The 22,500-nt window shown below is 49.3% G+C and overlaps 2 protein-coding genes across 7 annotated transcripts in view; one reads left to right on the top strand and one right to left on the bottom strand.

The window, feature by feature from the left end:
• Dgkq (diacylglycerol kinase theta) overlaps positions 1-12,062 on the top strand; it is a 13,716-nt gene extending 1,654 nt beyond the window's left edge. The window contains exons 2-23 of one of the 2 annotated variants that reach the window (XM_029477190.1): positions 876-955; positions 2,630-2,729; positions 3,068-3,107; positions 3,184-3,309; positions 3,559-3,712; positions 3,788-3,862; positions 3,945-4,045; positions 4,247-4,467; positions 4,549-4,639; positions 4,773-4,827; positions 5,038-5,099; positions 5,400-5,550; positions 5,963-6,001; positions 6,624-6,739; positions 8,131-8,282; positions 8,461-8,609; positions 8,719-8,897; positions 9,173-9,273; positions 9,365-9,511; positions 9,609-9,720; positions 9,801-9,953; positions 10,288-12,062. In XM_029477190.1, coding sequence (XP_029333050.1) covers positions 3,619-3,712; positions 3,788-3,862; positions 3,945-4,045; positions 4,247-4,467; positions 4,549-4,639; positions 4,773-4,827; positions 5,038-5,099; positions 5,400-5,550; positions 5,963-6,001; positions 6,624-6,739; positions 8,131-8,282; positions 8,461-8,609; positions 8,719-8,897; positions 9,173-9,273; positions 9,365-9,511; positions 9,609-9,720; positions 9,801-9,953; positions 10,288-10,389 — 2,100 coding nt within the window. In that variant the 5' untranslated portion in view covers positions 876-955; positions 2,630-2,729; positions 3,068-3,107; positions 3,184-3,309; positions 3,559-3,618 and the 3' untranslated portion in view covers positions 10,390-12,062. Of the gene's footprint in view, positions 1-875; positions 956-2,629; positions 2,730-3,021; positions 3,108-3,183; positions 3,310-3,558; positions 3,713-3,787; positions 3,863-3,944; positions 4,046-4,246; positions 4,468-4,548; positions 4,640-4,772; positions 4,828-5,037; positions 5,100-5,399; positions 5,551-5,962; positions 6,002-6,623; positions 6,740-8,130; positions 8,283-8,460; positions 8,610-8,718; positions 8,898-9,172; positions 9,274-9,364; positions 9,512-9,608; positions 9,721-9,800; positions 9,954-10,287 lie in introns of both variants that reach the window. The other variant, XM_021162189.2, reaches the window with a different exon arrangement.
• Positions 11,854-22,500, bottom strand: part of Tmem175 (transmembrane protein 175) — a 16,206-nt gene continuing 5,559 nt past the window's right edge. For 4 of the 5 annotated variants that reach the window (XM_021162196.2, XM_021162200.2, XM_021162197.2 and 1 more), the window contains 10 exons: positions 20,606-20,859; positions 20,391-20,429; positions 19,504-19,601; positions 17,243-17,294; positions 16,964-16,999; positions 16,337-16,420; positions 15,868-16,032; positions 14,815-14,893; positions 14,369-14,504; positions 11,854-13,241 (listed from right to left, as the gene is read on the bottom strand). In XM_021162196.2, the coding sequence (XP_021017855.1) occupies positions 12,575-13,241; positions 14,369-14,504; positions 14,815-14,893; positions 15,868-16,032; positions 16,337-16,420; positions 16,964-16,999; positions 17,243-17,294; positions 19,504-19,601; positions 20,391-20,429; positions 20,606-20,749 (1,500 nt within the window). In that variant the 5' untranslated portion in view covers positions 20,750-20,859 and the 3' untranslated portion in view covers positions 11,854-12,574. The remainder of the gene's footprint in view (positions 13,242-14,368; positions 14,505-14,814; positions 14,894-15,867; positions 16,033-16,336; positions 16,421-16,963; positions 17,000-17,242; positions 17,295-19,503; positions 19,602-20,390; positions 20,430-20,605; positions 20,860-22,500) is intronic. The other variant, XM_021162201.2, reaches the window with a different exon arrangement.

Genomic DNA, 22,500 nt, shown 5'->3' with positions numbered 1-22,500 from the left:
CTGTTACCCAGAAGAGGGTACAGAGACCCTTCTAAGCAGCGTTGTTGTAGCTGTCCTCACAAGGGTATGAGCAGGAGCCTTCCACCTGCAGGAACATAAGAAGGTCTCAGCCTACAGGGAAGGCAGCTGGCAGGACCTTCTGAGGTGGAGAAAATTGAGTGCCTGGGAAGAATCCTCTTAGGTCATTACTTAGTCATCTGCTTTTCTCCTAGCATCCTTCAAGCAGAGCATCCTATGGAAAACGTTTGTCTCTTTCTAGGAATGAGGTGTCTGGGGTCTCAGCATGAGGGAAGCAGCAGCTGGATAGGCTCTGGCTTCTCAGGCTGTCTTAGTGGCCATGTCCCTTCATTTCTACAGCCTCTCATCAGTATCCCACCTGTGGAGCCCAGCCCAGGCCCCTCACTCACTCCCTTGTCCTGCCCTACCTCTGATATGTTACACAGCTTTCTGTTCCCTCTTGTACATCTCCAAGTTTGTTTCACTGCTGAAGCTCTGCTGTGCTGAGGTCTGGAAACAAGCCCCCCTCCCCAACCAGGTGTGTTTTGTTTATGTGCACCCTGTCTTTGGGGACTCAGCTGTCTGCTCTGTTGGCCCCAGAGACAAGGGAGCTGAGGCAGTGTGAGGGGATTGGGCCACTCCCAAGACGGCAGAACACACTCATCTCCCACCATGGTCCTACTGTGGCATCCGGCTCCTGAGGATGGTGTTATTGCCTAGGATCACAGGATGAAACAGGGATGGGTACCATGCTCACTGGCTCAGCTCAAGAACTTCCCCCAGTCAGCTCTGGCTGAGTGACCTCTTTATGATGGACTCTTAGCCCTGTTATGGTGTTTAGCAAGGTGGACTGACTGACACATCTCTCTTCCCTGCAGTCTGCAACTTCATGTCCCATGAGAAGTGCCTGAAGCAGGTGAAGACCCCGTGCACAAGCATTGCGCCGAGCCTCATCCGGGTGAGTGTGGGGGCAGAACATATGGCTTTCCTGGGCTTAAGTGCTGACCTCTAGCTGTCCTTTGCATTATTCAGTTTAGCCACCTCATGGTTAGGGAGCAAAGGGCAGAATTCTGCTCACAGTCAAAAGGAAGGAGCCATTGATGAGCTGAGCACCTTGAGTGGATTTCTAGAGCCTGAGAAAAGTCAGTGTCGAAGAGCACATTCTTGTCTATGGAACACTCAGAATGAGGAAGCCAGAAGAACGCAGATCAGAGGTTCAAGGTTAGGAAGAGGATGTAGCTGCAGAAGGGCAAATGAGGAGTCCTGGAGTCTGGGTACTTTGCTTGGACTACATGCACTCTCAGTGTTCTGGCTATGACGCTGACGAGTTTTATTAACACTGGAAAATAGGTAAAGAGCACAGGGGAATCTCTGATTGCCTCTGACAGATGCACATAAACCTCTAGAGGTTGTAACATCACAGGTTTATGTAAAAAGCCTCTGAGCCTTGGAGTTGGAGCATGTTTGGGCCATTGACTTTTCTCCACGGGGCTCTGGAGAGAGCAGTGAGGCTCCTAGCAGGTAGGGGGACTTCCTTTCTGTGAGTAATGATAACAGTGAGAGCAGCATAGCCAGACACAGCTCAAACAGGTGAGTGAGCATGGTGGCCTCACTTCCCATCTGCTGCATCCACAAAGCCAGATCACTGATAGCTCAGCTGCTCTGAACTTGTACTTGCCTGTACTAGTAGGTGGGCCCTGCCTCCCAGCAGGTGGAGGAGAGGAGATGAGTAAGTGGGGAAGAGGGGATGAGGCACCACAGTAAGCAGAAGTTGATGCTGACGGATGACGAGTGTTCTGAATACTGTCAGCTTTCCCTTTAATGTTGCTGCTTGGTGGATACTTGATGACTAGGTGTGAGTACAAAGGGATCCAAGGATGCTGGCTGCTGTCTCAGGATGCTATGCTTGCCAAGAGGGTTGCCCCTGTGAATGAACATGAACACGTTGGGGCTATACATTTTTAAAACAATCTCAATGCCTTACTTGTGATGAGAAGAAATACTAGTATGATTTCAAAACGCTCAGAGGATTTATTTAAAAAGAAAACAGAAATCATCTTCCGTCCTGACATACACACCATCCTTCTAGTGTGCAGTTTTTCTCTTCTGCTTATTGAATGTGCTTTAAGTCTTGGGCTAAGGGCCAGTCAAGTTAGGACCTGATCCTTATGATCTGTTTTCATAGGAAGGTAATTTGCTCTCACATGTTCACAGTCACTGTGCCTCCAAGAGGGCAAATCTGAGGGGTGTTGGAGGCTCCTGAATCTAATAAGACAGGCGCCTGGTAATCTTGCTGGCCTGTGGAGGGAGGAATGGGTATCAGGTGAACATTTTTTTAAAAACTGTGCTTACGATACTGCAGATGTGAAGTTACAGAGCTTTTTCTCTGCTTGCCTGTCCCACAATCAGCCAGGCTAGCTCCAGTCCAGGGCTCATGGTAGTATAGCTGGATTGAGATAGGTAGTCTCAAGCAAGACCTGACTTGCAGATTTGTGAAGGTGAAGGCAGAGGAGAGATGATTCTCTCTGTCCAAGCAGTTACCAAAAGGTAATGCTGGGCCAGTTCACAGGGCTACCAAGGATAAGGGTGCAGGACCAGGCAGGCTTAAATCAGGATTGTTCTGTTCCTATAGGTGCCTGTAGCCCACTGCTTTGGTTCCCTTGGTCTCTACAAGCGCAAGTTCTGTGTGGTCTGCCGCAAGAGCCTGGAGGTACCCGCATTCCGCTGTGAAGGTACCATTGGGCCCTTGGCCCCCTTGGAATTGAGCTCCTCTCTCAAGGAGCTGGTCTCTGCTACCCCAGGTAGCCCAACCCTCCTCTACCTGTGGTTTGTCAAAGGCATGGGTGGTAGGCTCAAGCTGACTTTGGGGGCTCCAACAGTATGAGCCTACCAGGCAGGAAGCAATCAGGCTAAAAGAAGCTGGTTCAGGATGGCAGGGTTTGGGGTTGGAGCCCGCCCAAGCTAAGAGGTCAGTGTGGAGGGCAGGGGTGTGGCAAGAGGCCCCTAACCTTGCCCGCCCCCCAGTGTGTGAGCTGCACGTTCACCCCGACTGTGTGCCCTTCGCCTGCAGCGACTGTCGTCAGTGCCACCAGGATGGACAGCAGGATTATGTGAGTGCACTAGCGCTGGGGTAGGTTTGGTAGGAGGGGTAGACTGGCTGAGCTTCTGACCGCCCCCCATCCCCAGGACACGTATCACCACCACTGGAGGGAGGGGAACCTGCCTTCTGGTGCACGATGTGAGGTCTGTAGGAAGACTTGTGGTTCCTCAGATGTGCTGGCTGGTGTACGCTGCGAGTGGTGTGGTGTACAGGTGGGCATGGGAATGGGATGAATGGGGCCCTTGACTGTGGGACATAAGAGAGGTTGAAGCCATCAGGTAGGGGTGGGCTCTGTGACGGGGTATGTGGTGAGAGAGGGGGAACGTTCCTCTTTTTCAAGTTGTCTACATCCTACTGTTTTCTGAGTTATGGCGTAGCACCTCTGGCTTCATGCACTATCTAGGTGGGTGCTTGGCCAGCTTTCTGCCCAGGGTACCAGACTTACACCTTTTTCCTATCAGGCTCACTCAGTGTGCTCCACAGTACTTGCGCCTGAGTGTACATTTGGACGTCTACGCTCCATGGTACTGCCTCCTTCGTGTGTGCGCCTGTTGTCCCGAAACTTCAGCAAGATGCACTGTTTCCGAATCCCTGAGACCATGGTCCTGGAGCTTGGTGAGGCAGAGATGGGGCTGGGGTATACCCTGGCTGGGCCAGGCAGTGAGTATAAGGGCTTTGTCTGTCCTGCAGGTGATGGGGATGATGGTGTAGACGGGAGTGCTGCTATAGGCACAGGCAGAGAGATGCTGACAGCTACAGAGTCCAGTAAGTGTCCTACTTAGCTGTCACTCTGTCCCACCTAGTTCCAGACCCCCCCAAGGTTCTTAACTGCTCCCCTCTTGCCTAGCCAAACAGACCCTGAAGATCTTTGATGGCAACGACTCCATGAGGAAAAATCAGTTTCGTCTGGTTACGGTTTCCCGCCTGGCTCGGAATGAGGAAGTGATGGTAAGAGTAAACTTATACACGGAGGTATGGTACACACTACCATAACTGGAGCCCTCTGCTTACCCTCCCTTCACATCTGGTCCCCTTTCTCAGCTGGCTTCTCTATACCTACCTGCCTCCTTCACCTGTTCCCTTAACCTGGCTCTCCATAACAAGTCCCCTATTCACCTGGCTTTCCATATGCGTCTTTACCCTCTACAGGAGGCAGCACTTCGGGCCTACTATATCAGCGAGGACCCTAAGGACTTCCAGCTGCAGGCACTGCCCCTGTCTGGCAGTGCCCAGGCTCTGGGGAAGGCTGGGACCACTGAGGAGGAGACTAGTAAAGGCTCTTGTCCCCGGGATTCCGTGCCTGAGGCCTGGGTCATCAGGTCTCTGCCTCGTACCCAAGAGATCCTGAAGATCTACCCTGGCTGGCTCAAGTAAGACTCAAAGAACAGGATCTGTTGAGGGAAGGGTAGAGTGAGGACCTAGAACCTGGACTTTGAGCCTGATCCCCGCAGGGTAGGTGTGGCCTACGTGTCCATCCGTGTGAACTCCCAGAGTACAGCACGGTCTGTGGTTCAAGAGGTTCTCCCACTGTTTGGACAACAGGTATGTATCCTGTCCATTCCCACCCAACTTTAGGGTCACCTACCCAATGGGCCAAGCTACTATCCCTCTGTATGTCATGTGGATATAAGGGAGGGTTCTGTCCTAGGCCTAATATATCACCCATGCTGTATAGGTTAAGGATCAGGAGAGATTCCAGCTGATTGAGGTGCTCATGAGCAGCAGACAAGGTAAGTGGACTGCATTTCTCAGGTCCTTTTGTATAGTAGGCTTGGGCCTGCCACTCTAGTAGGCCTACCAGGACACAGGGGCTAGACCACACCCTTCTGAACAGCCCCACCTAGATTCACCTGCATCCCCACGTGCCCCAGAGACTTAGAGCAGCTATTTGTGGAAGGGACGGTCCTAGTGCTGACATGCTGTGTCCTTCAATCCTACAGTCCAACGGACCGTGCTGGCAGATGAAGAACCTCTGCTAGACCGACTCCGGGACATCCGACAGGTCAGTGGGTGTAGACAACACTCCCAGGGGACTGCCAGCCCTTAGCCATGCCTGTAGAAGAATGGCATCAAGGCTGTCCACTCTCCAGACAGGCATCTCTGCTCAGACACCATATCCTCCCCAACCAGCAGCTGATGTCCTTGGCTGGTTATACCTTCTGTAACATTTTCACCTGTTTCTAGCTGGGAGGCCTTGAGTCTCAAGAGTATCCAAGTTAGTTCCCTGAAGAGCTAAGTGGGGATTTGGAGGAGCGCTGCTGGCACTGCTGGTCAGCACTCCCCATTCCTGTTCTTCCCGCAGACTTCTGTGCGCCAGGTGAGCCAGACGCGGTTCTACGTGGCTGAGACCAGGGCCATGGCCCCACGTGTCTCCCTGTTCGTGGGTGGCCTGCCACCTGGCTTGTCCCCCCAGGATTACAGCAACCTGCTGCATGAGGCCATGGCCACCAAAGGTGTGACCTTGGGCTATCCAGGGCTCTGGCTGGGAAAGGGTCCTGACTGACCAGTGGGACTGTGGTGCCAAGCCTAAGTTCTGTTGCCTCCTCATGCACCATCTGAAGCCCGAGCTCAGTTCCCACTCCAGGCCAGCCAACACCGCTTTCACTGTGGGGCTTCTGTTTTCCTCCTCTTGTTTCCTAAACTATCTAGTCTATGCTTCTGGGGAAATCCTTGTACATTCAGGAGTCAGGGACCTTGTTTGGTAACAGGGTGTAGACAGTTCCCAGGAGGCTGACCCCTAAGGATGGGACAGGGCTTGCTTGGGTGGGCTGTGCTCTGGATGCCCTTAGGAGGGAGGCTGACCCCAGATTGGGAGGTCAGGTCTGGGCTTCAGGATGCTATTCTGACTGCAACCTGTCTATGCAGCTGCTGTGGTGTCTGTGAGTCACGTCTACTCCTTACAAGGTGAGCTGATACCTGGTGGATGCTCTTGGAGTGGGATAGAAGAGCCTGCCCTTTGCTTCCTTCTCTAGATCCATGTGCCTGGAGTCATCCCTTAGTTCTGTTTCTTGGTTCACATCCGTTGCTTTTGTTAATCAGTGTGGCTGAGATTAGCTTTTCCCCAGTCTTTGTCCTTTCTGTGGGCCTGCATCTTTTATTGGGCAGGGGGATTTCAGAACTGTCAGCCTTCTTGACATGTGAACCCAGGACACTCAGAGACCATGCAGTGCTCATGGTATTAGATTTGGGTGTGAATATGGCTGGTCAGGGAGACTAGCCTCATTGGACCCTGAGTTCAGCCTGTCTTCTGTAGGAATACTTTGCTGGAAGGGTGGCCCCTTACTCTGGATGCCACCTGTAGTCAGCTAACATGAGCTGGCTGTGGTGAGAGCCGAGGTTCTACCTAGGTGCATGGTTGGCATGTCACAGAGGAGAGGCTTTGTGGCTGTGACATTTTGGGGGTGGATTTCATAGGACAGACCCTTCTCTGGGGACCTAGGGGCAGGACACACAGGACACCTGACTGGATACCTTGTGGGTGGGGTACATAGGACATCCCGCTTGAGCTTTGGCCCACCTGTGGTAGGTGCAGTAATTCTGGACGTCACCTGCTTCGCAGAGGCTGAGCGGCTATACATGCTGGCCAGGGACACCGCAGTGCATGGCCGGCCACTGACTGCATTAGTGCTTCCAGAAGTGCTGGTGAGTAGTTAGGACTCTGAGGCCAGCTTCATGCCCCAGGACCATGTCCTCATTGCCAGATGGCTGGTATGTGCCACCTCGGCTTACAACAGCCCTAAATGGACCAGACAGACCAATTTACATCATAGTCAGAGATCAGAGAGTCAGTGTTTGTCCATGGTTCTGACATGATGATTGGGACCAAGGCTGGTTTCATATTATGAACCGTGAATTTCTAACCTATTGAGATCACCACAAGATACCCACCCCACTTAAGTCCAAAGTGTGTTGTGACCATGTATTAACATCCTGCCAGGCTAGGCCCCAACCCTTACACAGGTAGCCATGTACCTAGGATTATTTTTGGCCAGTAGGTGGAGCTCCCTGACTTGAGATACCACTCTTAGAATCTGGCAGTGGCTGGGAAGAGCTGCAGAGGGCAGCAGAGGACAGAGAATTCATATGCCTGGGCTCCACAAAGTCCCCACAGGTATCCAAGGCATGCGTGTGACCTGAACCCTGATCTTGACTTCAGGCTCAAGTTTAGGAGGAACAGAATTTAAGTGAAATGAGTCTGGATTAGGCAGTAACTACAGGTTCCCCCTTTCCCCTACCCACTGGTCCTGCCCTGGAAGTAGCTGTTCTCAATGCCTGAGGATATAAGCCAGGGCTCCCTGTATGTTTAACCATGCATTGTCCTTGGTGGCAGAGTTAGGCATAAAACCTGTCAGCTGCCTGCCTTGGAGCAAATGAGGGTTGAGTACCAGCAGCTCTGCCTGTCCAGTGGGTACCCTATCCCAAGTATATCCTCACCGCAGTGCAGGTGTTCACCCTGTGCTGCTGTTCACCCTGTGTCTGTGCCTGACTTATGTGTCTCCTGTTACTCAACACCATTGTAGGGACTTCAACCAGCCCACTGTGCCGAGACTCCTAGGGACTGTCTCTTGGCGTTATGTATGGGGAGACTGATTTTATTCCCATAACCAATGATTACCTCTGTAACTGAGTCCTCTGACTGCCATGTGGCAGGTGGGACCTGGAAACTGTTGACCTCTAAAGGGTACATTGGTAGCTTTGCAAAAGCCAGGCCTTACTCCAGCTGGCTGGTGGTACCAGGTAGGATCTGTGGTCTTCCATCATGAGCCTGTGGCATCATAGCTAAAAGGCTAGGAATGGTCCCTTAACATATGTCACAGTGGATCTGGCTCTGACATTTGTGCTTGAGCTCCAAGTAGCCAGTGGTGTTCTCATGAGAAAGGATATCCTGAGAGATCAGTAATGAGGTGGAGATCCTGAGGTGCTTATCCTCAGGAGGGACTGGCTCTGGCTCAGCAGGCTTGGAATCTGAGGCTGGATACTGCTTAGCAGTTCCAGTGTGGGACCTCAACATAATTCAGTCCTCCACCTCTCAGCACACGAAGCTGCCTCCTGACTGCTGCCCTCTCCTCGTGTTTGTGAACCCCAAGAGTGGGGGTCTCAAGGGACGAGAACTGCTCTGCAGTTTCCGGAAGCTGCTGAATCCGCACCAGGTCTTTGAGCTAACCAACGGGGGCCCTCTTCCTGGGTGAGCCACCTTTCTCTAGCTAGTAGAAATTCTAAATGGGACTGCTGGAATCATTAAGTCCTCTATGTGGTCAGAGATGGACATCTGAAAAGGAAAGGGCTGCCCAGGGCAAGAATGAGTATCCAAGTTCTGGCCTGGGCAGCCAGGAGGTAGTGGCAGAATACTGTCTCCCACACAGGTTCCACCTTTTCTCCCAGGTGCCCTGTTTTCGGGTACTGGTGTGTGGTGGAGATGGCACCGTTGGCTGGGTGCTCGCTGCCCTGGAGGAGACGAGGCGCCATCTGGCCTGTCCAGAGCCAGCTGTGGCCATCTTGCCCCTGGGTACAGGTGGGCTTAGTCATCAACTTGAAGGATGGGTTCTCAGGGCAGTCCTACTGTGCGTTTTATTAGAGATTTTTGGTGGTTTATGGATTGTGCTTGCTTTCCTCTTTCCCAGGGAATGACCTTGGCCGGGTCCTTCGTTGGGGGGCCGGCTATAGTGGTGAGGACCCATTTTCTGTGCTGGTGTCTGTGGATGAGGCTGATGCTGTGCTCATGGATCGATGGACAATCCTGCTGGATGCTCATGAAATTGATAGTACAGAGAACAATGTGGTAGAAACAGAGCCCCCCAAGGTACCAGTGTGGCACCAGCTAGAATCTTACATATGGCTCCCCCTTTGCTGATGTGCAACTTTCCTCCCAGTTACCCCTAAGGCAGAGCAGGAACTTGTTGACTGAAGCCTGTGGGGTTGTGGGATTGTAGGGTTGTGCCTTCTGTGGGCATGCTGTGGCATTTAAGCAGAGAGGTTCCTAGGAAAAGGCACTGGTGACAATAGATAGAGATGTCTGGCACAGTTTTGGACACTTAGGGGTGGCTGGCCAGCATCCTGGTTATGCCCTGTCTCCAGATTGTTCAGATGAATAACTACTGTGGCATTGGTATTGATGCGGAGCTCAGCCTGGACTTCCACCAGGCACGTGAAGAGGAGCCTGGCAAATTCACAAGCAGGTAACAGCAAGGCAAGGCTGGGGGGCCAGGTCACTTATAGCAGCCAGCAGCTTTTACCTGGTCATTTGGAACGCCTACCTTCCTGCGGCAGGTTCCACAACAAGGGCGTGTATGTGCGGGTTGGGCTACAGAAGATCAGCCACTCTCGAAGCCTACACAAGGAGATCCGGCTGCAGGTGGAGCAGCAGGAGGTGGAGCTACCCAGCATTGAGGGTCTCATCTTCATTAACATCCCCAGGTGCTGGGGCTGGGCTATGAAACTCTGCAGTTTGGGCTAGGTGCTAGGTCTGTGTCTGGCCTGTACCTAACTTTGTATTTTCATCTTTTGGGGGCAGCTGGGGCTCAGGGGCCGACTTGTGGGGCTCTGACAACGACTCAAGGTTTGAGAAGCCACGCATAGACGACGGGCTGTTGGAGGTGGTGGGTGTGACGGGTGTCGTGCACATGGTGAGCAGCCGCAGGCTGGTGGGTAGGCCCTATGGTACCCCTTGGGTCCTACTAGCCAGCTCTGCTTTTGTCTTACTCAGGGCCAGGTACAAGGTGGGCTGCGCTCTGGAATCCGCATTGCCCAAGGCTCCTACTTCCGTGTCACCCTCCTCAAGGCTACTCCAGTGCAGGTGGATGGTGAGCCCTGGGTTCAGGCCCCAGGTCACATGATCATCTCTGCTACTGCACCTAAGGTATATTGGCAAGGCTGTGAGCAGAGGTAAAAATGGGTCAGGGGCAGGGCCAGGCAGGCTGATGCTGTATAGCAGCTGAGGCCAGGTGGGTCTAACTAAGCCTTGACTTTCTGAGACTCCGGGTGTCATGGTGTCCCTGGTGAGAGCCTCAGAGAGGAGGTAAGAACTAAAGATGATATTCAATAGGCTGCAGGCAGCAGCTACTAGACAGCTTTTCTAGGTCTTCCTCTTTTGTGGAGTGGAACCAATTAGTATTCACTGGCCCAGAGGTCTCAGATCTATCTCTTGAAATGTCACTCTAGCCCTCTGACCCTCAATCCCTACCTTTGAACAGGTTCACATGCTGAGGAAGGCTAAGCAGAAGCCCAGGAAGGCTGGCGCCATCAGGGATACGCGAGTGGACACCTTGCCTGCTCCTGAGGGCAATCCTTTATAGAGGAGCCAAGATGAGAGGTCTCAACCACCCAGCCTTTTTCATCTTTGGTTGGTCACACACTGGCTGGCCAACAGATGGACTTAGCTGTAGCACTGACCATAGAATCTTCATGGGTCTTGGGATGTTTCCATCCCAATGTCATGTGCAAACTTAGGAGTGGGTAGGTTAATAGTCATTACTCACGCTGCCATACATAGTACCAATGTCTATGGCTGGGCATGAGGCTCTGGCTAGCTTGTCTTCTGCACAACACTAGTTCTTACAGGAAAAACGGAGCTGGTCCTGTTAGCCACATTCCTTCCTTTGAAACCTCTCTTAAAACCCTCTTAGACCCAATACGTCTGGATGCAGGCCATCCAGGTGGGTCCTCTGATTTCATTTGTTCTTTCAAAGCAGCTAACCATGTTGGGCCCTGGCCTAACAGATCCAGAAAGCTGCCTGTTCTCCTGTATTGACTGGGTGGGTGTGGCATTCTCAAGTCCCCTGGACTTATCACTAGATGTCAGTTTGGGCTTAAGATATTAGTTACAAGGTCTTATCCAGCCATGGACTGACAAAGTTGTACTTAGGGATGGGAATCTTTGTCTACCCTTAGGCTAAGTGAGTTTAGCGATCACTCACACGTCATAGCTGGAATGTGTGCTAGGCCCTTAGTGTCCCTCTTCAACTCCAGAGTGGGCACCTAGTGCCTAGAAGGGTTCAGAACAGGGCCAGGTAGTACCTGGTTGAGGAGTGTGTAAATAACATCTGTTGTGGAGTGGCTTGAACTCCCTTAGACTCAACTTATAGCACTTTATATCCATGGTGTTTGCCTGCCTACAGCCCTTCCTTGTAGCTGTAGAGCTTCTACCCTGGCTCCTACACAAATGGAAGCAGCTCTGATGGCCAGGCCTTGCTGGAGGCACCAGGTTCACAGAACGAGAGAAAAGTGGTCTCTTCCATGCACCCAAGAATTCATTGTCACACTTAAGACCCTAGGAAGATTCTGTCCAAAAATGAGCTGCCTAGCTAAGCCTGGTACATGCCTATAATTCATTTCCCCAGGCTAAAACATAACTGGGTTATAGCGCTAAAGCCCCTCTCAAAAAGTGAAAACATTAAAAAAAAAAAAAAAAGGCTAAAGACATCTAAAGGTCTAGCCCCAGGCCTGGATGGGGAAGACCTATGTGGGAAGTCTCCTGTGATGAGTACCTCCCACCCCTAAAAGTCAGTCAGTGCAGAGCCTTCTCCTGTGTGTCATTACTTGGCTTGTGGACACCTTCAGAAGTGTGACACCAGGGTAGTGTGTGGACCAGGGTGTCTCCCTGCCTGGCAGCTTCATAGGACCATTGTGCCACCCCCCCACCCCACCCCCCCACCCCCGCTTCTGCCAAAACTGCATACAAGTGCATCAGATAGCCATGTGTGAGCTCAGTGTCGATGATCATGTTTACATCATTCTCAATGTTCAAAACAAACTCTTTGTGATGTAATTTTTCATTTTTATTTCAATCTGTAGGAATTGTTTGTAAATTACGATCAGTGTAGCATGTCCTCTGTATTTAAGTGAGACTGTCTTTACGTGGAGTGTGTCCTGTGCACTGGTCCTGTCTTTGTGTGTAATTTATCACTACCTGAATGTGATCTAAGTTATATCTGGGCCAAATACACAGTGTGGGTTTTGCTGTCCCATAGCTGACTCTTGTCTTTGTCTAACAGTGGTACAGGATGGGCAAACAGACTGGCAGGCCCACCAGGGAAGCTCTACACTTTTGAGGATGTGAGCCAGACAGGAGCTTCTCAGGCTGAGTTAGCCTAGACGAGAGCCTATGTGTCACATGCAGGTCAGAGCAAGGCATAGGATAGACCCTTGATCCTGGCTGGATGCTGCTGCCTCAAACAAGATCTCAGTGACAGCTCAAAGTGGCTTGTTCAGGTTAATCAGACAGATAAATTCCCCTGGCAATACTGTGGGCAAGGGAGGAAAGTAAATGGGTAAAAACAATAAATTCTGTTCCGATTAAACCCCTCACTGCAAAGTGTGAACAATGTTCATACTCTTGAAATAGATCTTGATATTTCACAATGTAAACAATACCCAGGCCAATATATCCACAGCCCCAGTGTCACAATAAACTTGGACTAAGACATCTCCATAGGACCCCTTACAATATGCCTAGGATAGGCAGGAGTGGCTTTCTTGGCATTAGCAGGGGCCAGGCAAGAGCTGGGACTGTGTCTCAGGTTCACTCTGGTCTTGTTGGGGATGCTGTGGCCAGAGGCCCCATAGGACTTGAAGGCCTGCCAGGGCAAGGCGTACAAGGAGACGGAGCAACAGGAACGCAAAGGGCACTGAAATCTGCATGAGATGGAAGATGGCTGTGCTGAAACGACTCAGTAGGCAGGTGGCAGCAAAGGCCAGCAGGCTGGCACAGGGATACAGTGCAAGCTTGGCAAACATGAAAGCATGCTCCTGCCCACCAAATTGCACAGCTGGCTGCAGTGTTTCTGTCTGATGCAGCAGGGCTGTAGTCCAGATGGCAAACTGGAAGATGCTGGCAAAGAAGATGATGGCACAGCTGACACGCACACGCTCAAGTTCATCATGGGGTTGCCGGGCAAAAGCCGAGGTCTGCTGGTAGGCCAGAGGAAGGCCACCCACAAAGGCCAGCGATAGTATGTTGAGTAACCCCATGGTCTGTGTAGCCTTCCGAACATGCAGGAAGAGTGAATGGTGGGCAAACCAGAGCAGACCCACTGTGGCGAAGGAGCCGAAGTATGCCAAGAATTGTGGCCCATATGCACCCAGGGCAGCCACAAGGCTGCCACTGAATTTCTCTTGCACATCCTTGGGGTCCGGAACATTGTCCTCACTGGGAAGTATGAACAGATGGCATTTGTAACAACCTCCCAGAGATGACAGGACCAGAAGGGTAGACCAAGCATCATAAAGTGAATTTGAGATTAATGATGTGTGATCTTCAGAACACAAAAATGTTCCCTATGTGCTACTTACATATATTTAGCATACTAAACAGTTACTGTTCTTTCCTCACAATGCTAATTTAACCAGTCCTATATATTCTCTTCCAACTGGTGGCCCTATCTGACAGCCAGAAATGACAGACAGCCCTGGTTGATTGTTGAGGGTAGGACACCTATAGGAGAGATTCTCCACAGCTATCCTAAATCTTGCAGGCTGTGTTCTAACACAGAGTCAACAGATGGGAACCCATCATCTGGACATGAATGATGGGACACCCAAGTGCCAACTACTTCCTCCCAATCATAGTGTAAGGGCAGGAAAGAGCCTGAGGGCTGTCACTCGAGGTTAGACTTCAGGGAGAAGGTAGTAGTAGCCTTCTATTGGCTAGAATTCCTGCCATAACCATAGCCTCTTGGCTGAGTCCTTCAGCCTTGACTGCAGAATGGAAGCAACAGCAGGTTGCTCTGCAATGCTCCTTAAATCTAAGGCCTCAAGAAATCAGATACTAATGAATATTTACTTTTAGCCAATAAGAATTTACGAATTATAGTAGAAAAGGTTATTCAAAAGTATCAGGAAAAGTGTAGTGTCAGGTGCAAAATCTAAAATCAGATTTGTGACATGTTTAATAAAATAAGACTGCAACGGAATATTTGAGGAACCATAGGCTAGAGAAGGCTGGGGGGGTGGGGTGGGGGGAGACTTGGATATAAAAGTGGACATACAGACTAGAGCTCCAACAGTGGGTATAAGGCCTAAGGAAGCTGCCTGAATATTTCTGGAATAGAGAACACAAGGTAACCTTGCAGAAGTCACTCTCCCTAGCACCTGTACTTTCAGGCTGAGAGCAACTGCAATGGGAGACCTTTAGGGAAGAGGGGACCTGCATAAATCTGCAGGCACCTAAGGGAAGATTGGTACTGACAAAGTCTTTCTGGAGTTCCTAAGAACAAGACATTCTCAGACATACTACCACCTAGAAGATGGGTCAAAGCAGCAAACTGGGGTCCTCACCAGATGTCCAGGATGAGGAGTGTGGCCACGATGGCATAGACACCGTCGCTGAAAGCTTCCACCCGCTCTTTGCTGAGGGGCGCATGCAGGTCAACACTGAAGGGCTCCATGTTGTGAGCTGGAGACTCCCTGTGGCCTGTGGATATGCCAGGAGAAGAAACTAGCCTTGCTGAGGGACTATCAGACCAGTGTGGCTACCACTGGCCTCTTTGCCAAGGAGCCAGAAATATACAGGCCAGGAGGGGAAGTGATGCAGAGACGCTTAAGGAGTAGGAAGTAGCCAGGATCCTGCAAACAAACCACCAGATATGGGCTGAACCCAGGAGGGCAAGCCCTGAGCCATCATGCACTGATGCCTTGTTCCCACTCAGCGGTCCTTGGGAGTAGCCTGAAATCTGGTAGAACCTTCCAACATGCTTATTGCAGTGCTGTGCAAGGTCACCTACCTATAAGCTTGTCTTTGCACCAGGTGGTAGCCTTGCTGATGTGAGGGAGGAAGATGACAGTCACCATCAGCAGGTATGACTGCAGAAAGAAATAATAGGTCAGAGTGTTTCCCTGGGGATGGGGACTGCTTACACCTAAAGTCTGGTCCCACTCTTCTGCACCCGATGGAGGGGCAACAGAAGTAACAGAGGAAAAAACCAAACAACTGTCTTTTATGGAAATGAACTGTGTGTAAAGGCACAATCCCAAAAAGGACTGTCATGAGGGACAAATACACACCAGTCATGTGCTCCTAATGAGTACATAATGAATAGTAACAGCACAACAACAAAAGGTAACCATTCCAACTAAGATGGCTAGGAAGGCACTTGAGAAGACACTTCACCTGTGGCTTCCCTGCTCACAGTCTGCTTGCCTACCTGCTTCCCATTCCGCATTCTGCTCTGCTTTTAGGTTATAAAGTCTCTGGGTTCCCTGGGTCCTACTCACCCAGCTGGTATGTTATCTCTTCAAAAGAAAGAGATATCCTGATAGGGCTTTAAGCTTGCATTTGTAGCAGCAGTCACTGGCCTTCATCAGTCTGCTTAAAACCCTGAGTGTTCTTGAAATGCTTACCAAACATTTATTAATTTTTACATATTTAATTTTAATTACATATAATTTTTGTTTGTGTGCATGTGTACAGCTGCTCATTTCTACAGTGTGCATGTGATGGTCAGAGGGCAACTTTCAAGAATCAGTTCTCTCCTTTTACCATGTACGTTCCAGAAACCAAACTCAGGTCATTAGGTTTGGTGGCAAGTACCTATGCCAACTGACCATCTCACCAGCCTGATAGCAAACATTTAAAATAACTAGCATTTGTTATCTTCCACTATGAGGATGCTTTGATTAAAACTTCAGTGTACCTTCATGTATTTAAGTTGACTCTGCTCAAGCCAGCTTCTACTACCTGCTTTGAAAAGACTGTTTTAGCATTGCCTGTTCTTTCTTTGCCTAGCTAGGTTCTTTTCAACTGGGATAAGACTTCCTCTGAGAGTCCCAGCACTCACCAAGGGGAAGAAGAAGAGGGAAAAGACAGCTGCAACAAAACACAGTGCTGGGCCACGGAGGACCAGGTGCAGGATATGCCGCCGGGATAGATCCCTATGTGTAGAGCACTGGATTTGTGGATTCAGCAGATGTGGGAAGTGGAAGGCATAGCCCACAATCATTGCCTGTGGTAAAACAAACAAAACAGGCTATAGAGCACCATCAACAAGTAGAGGGAGTGCCACAGCCAGCTAACCCTTGAACTAACATACACATTTCTAGGGGTCAGGAGCAAGAGTGTTCCCCTAGATAGCCTCCTACCCTGGGATGTTCTGAGACTCTGGGGAGGAGAAGAGAGTTGAAACTCATTCTATTCTATGACTGTAAGGCCCTGGGTAAAGACCTGGACTACCTGGGGTGTAAATCAGGATACTGGCACTTGGCCTGCCCACCTCAAGGCAAACACATATACATACCCTGTGTTCCTACCTGCACAGATCCAATGGCAATCACACACATGCAGAACAGGAAGATGCCCAGGGGCACATCAGGGAATGTTACCATTAGTGAAAACTGTCAAAAGAATCCCCACAAACCCCCCAAAGGACCATCAGAGCTAGGCTCTGAGATGGATATAATGAGCTTCCCTCTCTCTGTACTGGGCACTGAGCAGAAAACTGTCCCAGTGTAGGGACAATGGTATGGGGCTGGGGCTAGGTATATTCAGTCCTCCAACAGAGCACTTCCACCCACTGCTTCAGAATAAAGCCTGTGTCATTATTAATCTTATGTAAAATCCCCTAGATTTGAATTCTCTGCATTATAGACCTGTATACTTGGTCCAACTTCAGACTATATTAGAATTTTAAGTGCTTGTTGATGTGCTAATAGGAGTTATGGGGAGAAGCAGGCAGGAGCAAAGAGCCTCAGAGGCACTCTCATGGCCTATGCCTCCAGCAGCTCTAAGCTCTCTCCTCTACTCAGCCCCAACTACTAGTTCCCATGCAGTCTCTCCTCTAGTTTGCAGTCCAGGTCTTGTACCCAGGGCTACATTTCTGAGGACTGTCACACACAGATGTGCTCAGTGAGGAGTGCAGGGTGATGACTGTTACTCACTGTGTAGGGCAGGAGGGTGATAGTCATCATACAGGCCTGTAATAAAGGGAAAGGAGGGAGGTCACAGTCACCAGAAGGCCTGGCAAGGAACACGGGGGCACTCCAGGAAGGCAGAAATATATCTATAGAGTTTTAGGGCTAGACCCAAAAAGCCTATGCCCCTGTCCTGGACAGACAGATCCCATGAGCCATCTGAGGAGCTTCTAGGAATAGAAAAGTCCAGGCTGTGGGAGGGCTAAGTCATAACTAAGCTCATTTTTCAAAACAACAGTAACTCACCAGGTTGAGCAAGGCAAGTGTATCATCTATTTTTCCAACAACCTGGAACAATCTAAAGTTAGGAGAAAGAAAAGATGGGCCATCATTCAAATATGGCTCCATAATATTAAAATTAAGATGCATCTCCCACAGTATTTTCTAGTTAAAATATCATTGAAGATGTCACTTTTGATCCCACAACTTAGTGGGATTGATGTGACTTAGTAGGCTAAGGTGCTATCAAGCCAGGGTATTGGCTTTGTTGCCCAAACCCACATGAATGGGGTAAAGAACTAAATTCTACAAGTTATCCTGATGCTGGCGCATACTCACATGCATTTATCCACACATGCACAAAATAACATGTGATTTGTAAAGATGTAAATACTACCTAATCTATCAAAGCCAGAAAACTTGAATCAAGCACACTTTATATGTGAAGCACATACCTTTCCCACACATTCTTCCTTGCAGAAACAATCTGAAGAAACTACCTGTACAGCTGGTGGCTTTTATGGGTAATCTTTTTATAGAAAGCCTTGAGGTAGGGGAGTTTTAACTGTCCAGGGAGTTCCTGCTAAAGGCAGGACTAGGAGTGTGGCTGTGAGTCTCCTGTCCCATGAGTTTTGTCCAGCCATACTTTCTGGAAATAAGCCTCTGGGGATGTATATTGCTCTATCATGCAATATACTGTCTTTAGACATTATGTCTAAAATACAGTTTAAAGAAAGGAAGTGCTCTTTTCTTATTCCCCCTCCCCCCCAAAGATCTCATATACTGCACCTGTTAGAATTTGTTATTTAACAGAGGTAGTTTTGTATGGAGATACTACAATATAAACAGAAAACAAATTGGAGCACTATCCTTGCTCCACAAGCATAGGCCACCAAGGATCCTAAAGCCTACCATGCCTGGGTCCTACAATAGGGTTGCCCCCAACAGTACCTGACCATAATTCAGATGTCACCCATCCAACACCAAGGCCTTCTTTCTGGACCGGACTCAGCTGAACTGCCATGCCCTCTCTAGGAAGCTCATGGCAGTGACACAGGCTCATTTGGGTTTAAGTCTTCCTTAATAAGCCAAACCGAAGGGACTTCAACCCTAGAGGCAGCTGGCTACCTGCTAGTTCTAAGCTCATGTGTATAAGAGAGCACTCAAAGCAAGCCACAGAATAGCTCTATGAAGTTCTTTCTTCACAGCCCCCGAGCCTGAGAACCTGACTGTCCATGTGTTCCACAGAGGGTGTGGCCCTGGTGAAAGAACCATGAAGCTAGTATAGGGAAGGTTGGCTACAGCTACAGGGAGACCAAAGGGATAAGCCTGGATTTGAAACATCTATCACCATCATCTTGCTGAGAACAAGTGTGTAACATGAAACACATGCTGCATTTTTAAATAGCAGTGAGCGGAACGCATGCCTTTAATCCCAGCACTTAAGGCAGCAAAGGCAGGATTTCTGAGTTCAAGGCCAATCTGGCCTACTACATAGATATTTCTTCCCCTTCCCTACACACACACACACACACACACACACACACACACACACACACGGAAGGGGGGGGAGGAAGGGAGGGGAAGGAGAAGTGAAGTAGGTCATAAAATGTTTACTAGAAAAAAAAATGTTTACCAGAATTTGCAAGTTTTTCTGTATCTTGAACATTCTTTGAAGAATATTTCCTTTGGACATGCTAATCTGCAGCCAGGAGTATAACACCCACATGCCCAGCTCTTCCTATAGAAGCCTTCTGTCCCCTTGCCTGTCTGGCATTCAGTGGTCAGGGGCTAATGCAGCTATGGAGCCCTGTGTCCTGGGATCCTAAAGAGCCTTATTCTTTCCTAGGACACAACTCAGACATCAGAATGTAATCTGTAGGCTCAGCTTCTATACAGGGAAGGGTTCATAACCATAAACCCTTATGACATAGCCATTAAGCTTGTCTCTTCTCTGCTATGTTCTATTCTGGTCTTCCAGTGAGTCTAGCAGGTGAATATTTTCCTGCCTCTCCTAAAAGACAGGAAAAGGGGGAGGGTAGTGTTGTAGAGCCAGGTCTTCTTTGGAACAGTCTTGACCATGTTGTACTGTCCTGAGTGTAAGTCTCAGAGTGAGAACCAGAGGCCAAGGTGGGAAGAGGCAGCTCCCCTGGGACACAACATGTGAACCAAGAGGCCCACAGATACCAAGAACAATACATCTCTGTAGTACTGTAACAGTCCATTCTTTTGCCTACCCTGAGTAAATCATGACAATGAGGATCTGTGTTAAAGGTCTAATTCCCTACCTGGTATGTGCTGTCCAGGCCACAGTAACGATTAGAAATGTCATGAGGTAGACAGCGATCCTAGTTGCTAGGAGTTTCTGTATACTTTTGTCAAACTGCTGTATGAAAAGAACACTGCTATTAGAACAAAGTAACACACGATCCAACAGTGGTCATTTCAATGGCAACACTCACCCTATAGCACAGTGAGGCATTTAGGAAGGTCCCCAGTCTCAAAGTGCACAACATAGTCTATGTCTGCTCTAAGTCTAATCTCACTTCTACCAAACTTACCCCACACTACAGTAGTACTGTGACCATACTTTAGAAGAAAAACCTCAGCAGTTCGGGACCTCCCCAAAGATTTACATCAGCTTGCAGGTATGGTAGAGCCAGACCTCACTGTTGTGGGGGCTGGCTGGATAGAGCTGCAGCCTGCCTCCCTCAGGATGCATAGTACTCATGAGTCTTGTATGGCAAATCACATGGAATGAAACCAAGGAAGGCACCTCAGTGTCCCAAGTCTCAACGTTATTTCACATAAAGAAAAAAAAAAAAAGGCCCATAGAGTTGGATATAAACAAAAATTCTTTTAGAAAAGCTCTTTGTTAACCATATAGAATGGCTTGGTATAAGTCTGGGGTGGGCATTGTTCCTCCTCTTCTCAGTAGAGGATATCAGTGCCTGTCTGCCTAGCTAGAAATAAAACCTCCTTTGCCAGAGCCTGTGCTTGAGCCCTGCCCCTCCACTCTGAATACATATCCTTCTCTGAGGAAGTACAGATGTCCTGCCCACTCACTAAATTTCCTGCCTTGGGCTCTGCTGCCTACAGATTTGGGGGTTGGCTCCCCAAGTCCAAGTCGGGTTTTCTTACTGGTCCACTGAACAAACCAGACTGTTCCTGTTACCTGTTCTGGTGAGATCTCTGTGTGGGTCACAGGCAGGATCTAAAGGAACAAAGATAAAAATAACCAAGAGATACTTCTTGGGCTGGGGCTCCTCAGAAGCACAAGGTATGTGGGCTCTTGACCATTGCTGGGCAGCCTCTGCCTGAATGAAGGGTTTGGGCATCTGAGGCTGCTACAGAAATGAGTGGTAGGCTTGAGGTGGGCCCCACACTGACCATGACAGTGGCGATGATGGATAGCAGTGCATCACTGAAGCCCAGCATGCGGTGGGAGCTCTGTGTCCCCTCCTCATTTCTCCTGTGTAGGGATGAGTCTCCCTCGGAATCCACTGCCTGCTCCTCAGTCTGGAGCCTGGACATGGTGGGGCCAACAAGTTGTCACAGCAGCCGGGGAAGAAGTGTAGCTCTGAGCATATCAGAGGGATGTCTCAACCCTGCAGACTTTAGGCATTTCGATGCAGAGACAAGTGCTAGGTATAAGGGACAAAAAGAGAGACACTTCACAAGGTAACCTTTCCAGATTTCCACCCACAGGCTAAGAGTGTTAGTACCAGGCTCATCAGTGAGTTCTCGATTGGGGCAATACATTCTCCGTTCTCCGTCTTAGTGGGAAAGCTCTGATGATACAAGGTTATAAGCTCAGCATAGCATGGTACCATGAAGGGCCTGAAATCTGACCCCAAGTTGCCCCTAAAAGCTGCTTTGTCAGCTTGAGTTACCTTGAGTTGCCTATCTCTTGGCTAACAAGAATGTTCCTTAGGGTCATAACTGCTTAAGGTCACAGGGTCTGGGATGTTTTTAACTTTTTCAGAAGCAATGCTGGATAGACAAGTGAGATGCCATCTGGGACATTCTCTGGGGAGGAGAGAAATTTGTGCCCCAGGAGTAAAGGGCTGAAGTAAAGCTATAGAATCTATCTGCACTCTACACGAGAATGGTAAAAACACAGGGAACCACTCAAAGCTACAGGATATGGAAGAGGTGAGGCACTAGCAAGTATTTTCTAAGATCCCACTTGTGATCAGGGGAGAGAGAATAAGAGTGTGGCAAGGATGGTCAGAACGCTGGAGCTGTGACCAGTGTAAGGTGGAGTATGTCTGCCTAAGCAGGATACAGAAGTGTTCCTGGGAAGCAGGTCCTGAGACTATAAGAGAAAGGTTAATTCCTTGGGTCCAGGAAGGCCCAGGTCAACCAGGCCCAACAATATAAATGTGCCCTGCTTTGGGCATGTTTACTGAGACAGGGGAAGGACACCCTCAGACAGCAGAGGTGAGGAAGGAGGCTGTGAAGGAAGGAGTTAGACTATGGAGTCACTAACACAGTTAGGGAAGATGAGGTTGCAAGGTGGATAGTCAGGGGTAGAAGGTAGTGGTAGTTCCTGGGAGGGTGACAAAGTAGGAGCCAGGATGCTTGGAGGAGGAAGCTTTACAAAGCTTGTGGTCACAAGCACAAGCCCTTTAGTAATGAAACAAAGTAAACACACAGTATGACTGGTTTTACTCTGAAGAGGATCTGCTGTCATAACATCAGGTACCACACCATGAAAATATATATGACAAACAACAAACAAACAAACAGAAAACCAACAACAGATTTATTAGCTCCAGAATAAACCTGGATGGTAAGGGCAGGAATGGGTAGCAACATGGCTTTTGTTGTATTTCTGGTTTATTTTCACTTGAGGTTCACTCTTTAGATCAGTGGTTCGCAACATTCCTAATGCTGCAAGCCCAAATCAGGAATTTCAACTTCATTTAGTTGGAATTGAGCCTCTTAAATGGAAGATGATGTGGACTTTAAGACAGGAGATACAGGAGCCTCAGCCACTTCCTAACACAGTGTTCAGCATTACATAAAATGGCTTTGTGGTACTCAAAGACCAGCCATGTAAAATCACCAAAATGCCCAGTAGGTTGACAGTTTTTTGTTGTTTTGTTTTTCAAGACAGAGTTTCTCTGGGTAGCCCCAACTGTCCTGGAACTCACTCTGTAGACTAGACCTGCCTCTGCCTTGTGGTTTTTTTTTTTTTTTTTTTTTTTTTGGTTTTTCGAGGCAGGGTTTCTCTGTGTAGCCTTGGCTGTCCTGGATCTCACTTTGGTAGACCAGGCTGG

This window comes from Mus caroli, chromosome 5 (genome assembly GCF_900094665.2).
Source record: "Mus caroli chromosome 5, CAROLI_EIJ_v1.1, whole genome shotgun sequence".
NCBI classification, from domain to species: Eukaryota; Metazoa; Chordata; class Mammalia; order Rodentia; family Muridae; genus Mus; species Mus caroli.
This window is presented reverse-complemented; position numbering and strand designations above follow the sequence as displayed.